General features: G+C 32.8%; 1 protein-coding gene across 6 annotated transcripts; it reads left to right on the forward strand.

Annotated features, from left to right (window-relative positions):
* The first annotated feature begins 1331 nt into the window (after window positions 1-1331).
* LOC107592126 (serine/threonine-protein kinase 10-like) lies at window positions 1332-8261 on the forward strand. Of its 6 annotated transcripts, XM_016281516.1 has the most exons (7): window positions 1332-1401; window positions 2471-2625; window positions 2714-2852; window positions 3553-3660; window positions 4178-4570; window positions 4631-4772; window positions 7947-8261. In XM_016281516.1, the coding sequence occupies exons 2-7, from the start codon at window positions 2480-2482 to the stop codon at window positions 8165-8167; spliced, it is 1149 nt and encodes a 382-aa protein (XP_016137002.1). In that variant the 5' UTR covers window positions 1332-1401; window positions 2471-2479; the 3' UTR covers window positions 8168-8261. The 6 variants fall into 6 exon arrangements, with proteins under 6 accessions (XP_016137002.1, XP_016136996.1, XP_016136997.1 ...); XM_016281510.1 differs by having other exon boundaries at window positions 4178-4772; XM_016281511.1 differs by lacking the exon at window positions 4631-4772 and having other exon boundaries at window positions 1333-1401; window positions 4178-4630; window positions 7817-8261.
* The last annotated feature ends 674 nt before the right edge of the window (window positions 8262-8935 follow it).

The following is an 8935-nucleotide window of genomic DNA, read 5'->3' on the forward strand; positions in this document are numbered from 1 at the left end:
TTAAAACAAATGTAGTGGAATTGATTTAAAATGTAAATATTGTGATAAAAGAAAACAAACTAATATCATTTCCATATTTGCCATTTTAAATGTTGTATCCAATATTATGCATGTACAATAACAAGATTAAAACTTACAACATAGAAGGAATAATACACATCTACTCTATGCAAAATGTCCAATACATTTTGGACTAAGTGTCGTTATAAGTGTCGTTATATGTCCATCTACACAAAATAACTAGTAAAAATTAGTCAGTCACAATTACTAGTTACTACTAGTCCTAATATCACAGAAATAGATACAATAACAAGATTAAAACTTACAACATAGAAGGAATAATACACATCTACTCTATGCAAAATGTCCAATACATTTTGGACTAAGTGTCGTTATATGTCCATCTACACAAAATAACTAGTAAAAATTAGTCAGTCACAATTACTAGTTACTACTAGTCCTAATATCACAGAAATAGAACAGATTTGAGATGTTTTTTGAGGACTCTAGTCTCATCTTGCCCAATACTTAAAATAGTTCCTGTCTTGTTCTGACTTGACCGACATGACTCTTCTTTTAGGTGTGTGTAATATTTAGTTCAACTACAAAAACCTATTGTAGTCTGCGTAATCACAGATCTCTTCTGGACACAAATGAGGAAACACATATTTAACCTAAATATTGTACAGTCATTTTTTCACTTTATTTGAAGTCAAGGAATATGTTTATATAATATTTTATATAATTTATATTTTAATAATGTAATTTTTAATATAAATTTTATATATTTAATCATTTATATGATTTTTTAAATAAAATGTAATTGTTTAATATTATATACAGTGTGTGTGTGTGTGTGTGTGTGTGTGTGTGTGTGTGTGTGTTCCCTAAGTTGTAGTAATACCAGCGGATTTTGACCTTGTGAGGACTTTTTTGTTTGTTTTTTGTCCCTATGAGGAAAACAGCTTATTCATCATACAGAATGACATTTTTTGAAAATCTAAAATAACAGAAAGTTTTGTGTGAGGGGTAGGTTTACGGGTAGGGTTAGGGTAAGAGTAAGGGGATAGAAAATACAGTTTGTACAGTATAAAAACCATTACCAGTTATTTAGTGTTTTTTTTTTTATCTCATCTACATCTCACAGAACGTTTCTTAATAAAGTCTCAGGTTTTCACTGTATGATAACCAGCAACACTCTTCTCTCTATCTCTCTCTCTCTCTCTCTCTCTCTCTCTCTCTCTCTCTCTCTCTTATCTTATCTGGTTGGTTATAGGTGTCCTTCCAGTGTTGAAATACGAGGGTGTGGTTATAGAGGGAAGGTAATTAGTACAGAAAATCCCTGTTCCTGTTTTATTTGAGCTCATTCATTGCCATCAGCCACATAACCTGCTGAAACAGGTAAGAAAATTCAATGACCATAGACCAAATTCTTATTGTGTTGTGTGTTATTCAAAAGGTCAGTGATTACAGCTAGATGTTTCGTGTCAGTGATAGTGATTAAATGGTTTCTGTTCTTTCTTCTGGTTTATGTTTATCAAGGAACCACTTCTTTTGTCTGTGTAATTGCTAGGGTATGTATGATGGTTGGATAATCATAACAGTGAGGATATGGGCGGAAACATACTAAAACTATTTTTGTTCCCAGAGGGTGGAGGGAGGTGGATAGGAGGGTAAGCTAGGCTAACAAATATTCAGTCATAAACTTAAAAGAAAGATGGCTCGATTTTATTCTTTGTGCGAAAGGGTTATGATTTCTTTTGCAATCTAGATCCAGTTAGACAGCATTTTCTCAGCAGCAAGTACGGGCTTAATGCAAGCAGGTTTTGCCCAAAGGCCTTCCAGCAAAACTCCCTGTGTTAATGAATGTGTACTAATGAGCCTTTAGTTTTAAGATGTAGCTTTGTGATCAAAATGTCAGGTAGCTTTTAAAGAAAAAATGTATGGCTTTATGGCTTTATAACTATGTAGACATTTCGAAACTTACTTGATTATATGAGTTGACTAATGGTGGGGATTTCCTGTAAACTTACCAGATGACCCATATTAGGCCTACATTCTATGTGCTGATGGTAATCACGTTCAAGTCAGTCCTGTTTTGATTTCACACACCTGTATATGAAAACAAACACTGACACGAAGATACTGGCATTGACATTTCTGACAGATTTTTGATAGATAGATAGATAGATAGATAGATAGATAGATAGATAGATAGATAGATAGATAGACAGATAGACAGATAGATAGATAGATAGATAGATAGATAGATAGATAGATAGATAGATAGATAGATAGATAGATAGATATTAACCTTAAAGATATAATATATTACAAAAGATACATATTTGTACCTTTTGGAAGGGTACCGCCTCAGTGACAGTTTTTGTACCTTTTTTCTGAGAGTGTAGATAGATAGGTAGATAGATGGATAGATAGTTTCTCATATGGATGTGTACTCTACTAACAGCATAACTAGATGGCGTACTCCACACAAACACTGGCTGGAGGCTGCTTTGGAAAAATATACAGGGAGAAGTACGGAGACACATGGGCTGCTGTGAAGAGAGTTCCTATAGGAGTCATCAGCAAACAACAGCTGGAGAGAGAATGCAGAGTATATCAGTATGTATATATATATATATAATATATCTTTAATGTTTAACTACTGAGCTTAAAATGATAACCATGAAACTTGACTTTTAAACTCCAGTAATGCTCGGCATACACACGTGGTGAAGCTTCTCGGTGATCCTTGGCTAAAAGACTCTAAGTGGAACATTCCTTTGGAGTTTATCTCTGGGGAAGATCTTGAGACGACCATCTTCAAAGTACAGCTTTCTAAAATACAGGTAAATATGTCTAGCGCAGCTCTAATGAAAAATCTGTCATCCTTTACTCACCCTTCTCTTGTATGATTTTCTTTCTTCAGTGAAACAGAAGTGAAGTTAAAGTGAAGTTAAACTTCTGAAACAGAAGTTTAGCTGAATGACATGACTGGGTGCTTTTTCCATATGATATAACACAAATAGATAATACTAATTTATAATTGTATTTATATTTTAAAATTGCAGATTGATATAATATAAAATAATTTATAGTTTAGCAGAATGTAGCTATATTCCAGGTGCCATATTCCATACAATATAATGCTATTTTATAAAGCTAATTATTTTTTATTATTGAATATTAATATAATAATCATAATAATCATAATTATTATTATATTCATTTATTATTAATATTATTATTATTATGTGGGTTGGATAGGAAGTCTTTTTCACATGAATCTCAATTATTACTAAAAGGTTTTCTGTACTATAACAGCTAGCTAAGTTCAGTTGCAATTGCGCTTGGTTTAATTAATACTTTACTGTATACTTTACTCGGTTCTTTGCACATTAAATTACATCTCAAGTGACATGAGGATGAGTAATTGATGATAAGATTAGCATTGGCTGAACTATTTCTTTACAACATAAAAAAAAAAAGTATGCTTAGATGATGTATTAGTGGAGCCAAAATGCAACAATGTCTTTTTGTCTTCTTCAGCTGACTCCAGCAGTGAAAGCCACAATCATCACTGGCATGTGTGAAGGCTTGTTGTTTCTGCACACTAAAGACATCGTCCACCAAGACCTCAAACCTGATAACATTATGGTGAGATTGAAAATTAGTTTTTATTTGTTTGTTTTTTTACTTTTTTCAACTTGACTAAGTTTTCAACTAGGTTTCACTTGTCTTGGATATTGCTCCTATGTTCTAAAAAATGCTGGGCTGTTTCAACCCATCTTTGGGTCAAATATGCACTAACCCAACCGTTGGGTTAAATTTTTACATTAAATTTGTAACCCAAAAGTTGGGTTAGTCCATATTTGACCCAAAGTTGGGTTGAAACAACCCAGCATTTTTTACGCATTTGTGGTATAGACTAAATAAATGAACAGATCTAATTTGATCTGGTTCTTTCCTACACTCTAAAAAATGCTGGGTTGTTTGAACCCAACTTTGGGTGAAATATGGACAAACCCAGCTGCTGGGTCTAATTTTTTAATTAATTTTTTTACCCAAAAGTTGGGTTAGTCCATATTTGACCCAATGTTGGGTTGAAACAACCCAGCATTTTTTAGAGTGTAGAACATGAGGAAAGATACTTACTTCTCTTATCTAATTTCAGGTGGAGCATCAAACCTATCGTGCCGTGATCATTGATCTAGGAATGGCTAAATTCTTTAGAAATGGACTCACCTCTGCAGTAAACTTGGGCAATGAAGCGTACTCGGCACCAGAGATCCTGCAGATGAATGGCGTTCGTGACAAGCGCTCAGACGTTTGGGCCATGGGTAAAATCATAGCTGAACTCTGCGCCAGGATCAGGTTACCCACCCAATTTGTTTCTCCCGTCAAGATTCGTGAAACTCTAAAAGACCAGCCATACTGTAATCCAGTATCCAAAATGGTGGAACCCAATCCCACGTACAGAACTACTATGGCTGGAGTCATTGCAGACATCAGGAGAGCTCCTTCAGCTCAACCAACAGACATTAGACCAAAAGACATCACAAGAGACATTACAAGAGACATCACAAGAGACATCACAAGAGACATCACAAGAGACATTACAAGAGACATCACAAGAGATATCACAAGAGATATCATAGAGAAACATGGAAATGACATGAGGCCAAATCAAAAGTGGTGTCCACCAGGACCTCCTGTTCCTAAAGTGGAGCTAAAAAAACCTCCTATTGTATATTATCGACAGAGTCCACATTAACTTTTATTTTATTAATTGAAAATTTAATAATTTTAAATGTAGCTTTATATTCAGTCTAATTTGTCAATTGCATCACATGTAAGAAGATTTTCATTGCATAGCCTTGCTGTGTTGCACTATAAACTGCACTCTGAAATCTTGTGGTAGTCTTTTTTGAAACAACATAAAATAATGGACTGAACTACTCACCAACTGTTTGGCAAAAATTAGAATTTTTGTTTTGCTATACTGTAATTTGTTCTTACTAGTAGTTTTTCCAAACTATGTTTTTAACGTCATCTGTAGACCTAATACTCACTGAAAGGGTTCAGGATTATGAGTTTTTCAGGATTATGAGATATTTTTTAATTTTTTTAATTTCTTTCACCAATTAGGGCCCTATGAAATCCGTTTTATCTCCCCAAATTCCGTTGTATTTTTATTTATTTTTTATTGCGGAGAATTTTCAGTTTTCTCCATTTTAATTTTTCTGGATTCCGTATATATATATATTTTTTTTTCGTTTTAATTTTGTTTTAATGGTTAAATTATTATTTTTTTCATCAAAAAGCATAATATAATTAATTAATTGAAATCATGAAACTTACAATATTAAACAGCAATTTATTAAAAGTTTATAATAATGTTTATTACATTTTAAGTACCTATACAGCCCTGTGAATTTCTATAAATTCTCTGTCATGTCGACATCGCTAACTCCCTCTGTATCATACATAACGTTAGCCATTCTTCTTGATCCCTTCTGCCTTGCTCCGTGGAAGCTTTATAGACTAGCCTACATTTTTTCTTTTTTTCTATTAAACAATACAAACATTAAAACATTAAGGCATTACAATTATGAATAATCAAAACATTTGTGAATCAACTTGAATGTTATTTCTTTTACTTTATTGGTAAGCTTTCTCCCAAGGTATATTCTCCACAATGCTATTCCAATAAGGTATTATGTAAGGAATTGTTGTTATCTCTCTCTGAAAAGGAGCTCTAATTTTATAGTTATTTTTTTGTTGATCTGTAGAAAAGCAAACACTTCCGAACATTGTGTCAGTTAAATTCCGAGTGTAAGTACATGGCCATGGAAGTGTAGTACCTTGCAACAGAAAAGACACATCAGAGGGAATGGCATTGAAAGCAACCGCATATTCAACAGCAGATACAGGAATATTATATTACTGTAAGAAATCTGAGTAGTTGTAAAATCTGCCTTGTGAATTCAAAAGCTGTCCAACTAAAAGAAGATTGTTTTCGAAGTTGTCAAAGACAAGTTATTTATTCTTGTAAAGAATATCCTTATTGTTCCATAAATAATATCTGTGCGGAGAAAAGTTGTGTTTGTATATTAAGGACCAGGCCAAGAGCATCTGCTTATGGAAATTTGAAAGTTTGGTAGGGATTTTTAAAACATTATAATTACAGAGTAATAGGAAATTCAGGCCACCAACTTTAGAAAAAATATCATTTGGGATAAAATTCCAAAGTGAGGAGGGATTTTTAAGGAAATTCTTAAGCCAATTAATTTTAAAAGTATTATTTAAGGTAGTAAAATCTACAAAATCCAGTCCCCCTGTTTTGTTGGGTTCATTATTACAGACTTCCTAATATAGTGAGTTTTATTTTTCCAAACAAAATTGTTTAACATGCTATCAACTCTTTTTAATGTTCGTTTATCAACCTCCAAGGAAAGAGCAGCATAAGTCAGTCGAGACAATCCTTCGGCTTTAGAGAGTAAAATTCTTCCTCTTATTGAAGACAAATATTTTGTATTACATTAAAATAAAGACAAATTGAATTATTCTAAATTTTGCTTCAAAATGCATCGCAAGAACTCGTAACTCAGGATCACATGATTACAAACTAAATCACTTACTTGAACTGATCATCCCACATTCCCTTAACTGATGGACTTCTGGAAGGGCCCTTTGTGAAAGGATTCAGTTGTTCACTTTTATTTCCAAATGTCCCTACAAATGGTGTTCCCTTCATGAAGAGCCCTTCAAGGAAAATTTGCTGTTAATGTAATCAGATCATCCAAGATGAACAATATTTCTTTAATTTTGGTGATTTTTTCCCCATATGAATCTTAAATGAAATTCAAACTTGATATCCAAAATATATATATATTTTTAATTCGTATTAAAAATGTATTCTGAATTACATCAAAAGTATTACTGGAAAGTAAAAATGTTTCTTATATTGACTGTTACCTTTGCTTACTGAATCTTTACAGACATCTCCAAAAATGAGTCAGTATCCACAGGGAAAAGCTGCTTGCTGGACATGTGGGTCAGTACATATATGAGTCAATGAAGTCAAACGTAAAGTTTGGATTGGAAAGGACAATTATGTACCAAAATTCTACATTTAGAACATTATTCAGCTGTCATTTTAAAAATATAATTCAACATAATAATCTAATTAATGTTTAAATGTTCTTCTACATTAAAGGCATGATTGTTATTCTGATCGGTCAAGATCTCATCAAGTCTGTGAGAGAAATGATGCACCTAATTTTGAGGTAGGCACACCTCCTGAAACATATTAATATATTTCTTTGAATTGGATATTGTTATTTTCATAGTGTTTTTGTAGTTCCATTTTTGTGTGCTGGGTGGTCTGTGGGACATCTCAACTTTAAAGGAATAGTTCATCCGTAAATGAAAATTTGCTGAAAATTTACTCACCCTCAGGCCATCCAAGATCTAGATGAGTTTGTTTCCTCATCAGAACGGATTTGGAAAAATGTAGCATCTTTAAGTAGTATAGGCAGCCATCGAGGAAGATGAAGTCAGGTATTGCACACTATGTAGATTAAAAACAATATAAGAGTAGTATGTCCTTATTCTCAGTATGTATAAAACAGTAGGAGAAAAGTACATGAAAATGGCAAAAAAAATGACCTACTATTTCTGACATGAAAAGAAAGAAAGTGTTTGGATTACTTTATGTTTGTGCACTGGAACTGCTAGTTTAAAAAATGACCTTAAAGTGCCTTGTGGCAAAACAAAGCCCTCAACATCAATCATGACAAAATCAAGAGACATCACAAGAGATATCACAGAGAAACATGGAAATGACATGAGGCCAAATCAAAAGTGGTGTCCACCAGGACCTCCTGTTCCTAAAGTGGAGCTAAAAAAACCTCCTATTGTATATTATCGACAGAGTCCACCTCAACAGAGAGAGATGGGAAAGGCAATGGTACCGGTTAAGGGTGAGGCCTTACACAAGCAGCTGTCCCTGATGTCATTTCCTTGTCCTCTCCCAGAAACCGGAAAAGTGACTCAGGAACGCTACATCGAGGAGAATGGAGTTCTAGAATATAAAGAGATCGTGACGAAGGGAGGGAAAATCGTTAAATATGAGAAAGTGCAAATAACCAAAGATTCTTAAAAATAACACTTGTGAATAGACTTGTTGTTTTAAAAACATTGGCAAGCACTTTCATTTTACACAGGTGAAATGCTTTTATTAAAAAAAGAAATAATTTTATTTTATTAATTGAAAATTCAATAATTTTAAATGTAGCTATATATTCAGTATAATTTGTCAATTGCATCACATGTAAGAAGATTTTCATTGCATAGCCTTGCTGTGTTGCACTATAAACTGCACTCTGAAATCTTGTGGTAGTCTTTTTTGAAACAACATAAAATAATGGACTGAACTACTCACCAACTGTTTGGCAAAAATGTGAATTTTTGTTTTGCTATACTGTAATTTGTTCTTACTAGTAGTTTTTCCAAACTATGTTTTTAACGTCATCTGTAGACCTAATACTCACTGAAAGGGTTCAGGATTATGAGTTTTCAGGATTATGAGATATTTTTTTTCTTTCACCAATTAGGGCCCTATGAAATCCGTTTTATCTCCCCAAATTCCTTTGTATTTTTTATTTATTTATTGCAGAGAAATTTCTGTTTTCTCCATTTTAATTTTTCTGTATTCAGTATTTTTTATTTTTTTCGTTTTAATTTTGATTTAATGGTTAAATTTTTTTTTTTTCATCAAAAAGCATAATATAATTAATTAATTGAAATCATGAAACTTACAATATTAAACAGCAATTTATTAAAAGTTTATAATAATGTTTATTAAATTTTAAGGCCCTATACAGCCCTGTGAATTTCTATAAATTCTCTGTCATGTCGACATCGCTAA

Source organism: Sinocyclocheilus grahami, unplaced genomic scaffold, assembly GCF_001515645.1.
Source record: "Sinocyclocheilus grahami isolate Dianchi unplaced genomic scaffold, SAMN03320097.WGS_v1.1 scaffold150.1, whole genome shotgun sequence".
NCBI classification, from domain to species: domain Eukaryota; kingdom Metazoa; phylum Chordata; class Actinopteri; order Cypriniformes; family Cyprinidae; genus Sinocyclocheilus; species Sinocyclocheilus grahami.

Coding starts and splice junctions, on each gene's coding strand:
- LOC107592126 (XM_016281510.1), top strand. CDS start 2,480: ATGGCGTACTCCACACAAACACTGGCTGGAGGCTGCTTTGGAAAAATA. Junction 3,661..4,177: donor TCAAACCTGATAACATTATG/GTGAGATTGAAA, acceptor ATCTAATTTCAG/GTGGAGCATCAAACCTATCG. Junction 4,773..7,946: donor ATATTATCGACAGAGTCCAC/ATTAACTTTTAT, acceptor GACAGAGTCCAC/CTCAACAGAGAGAGATGGGA.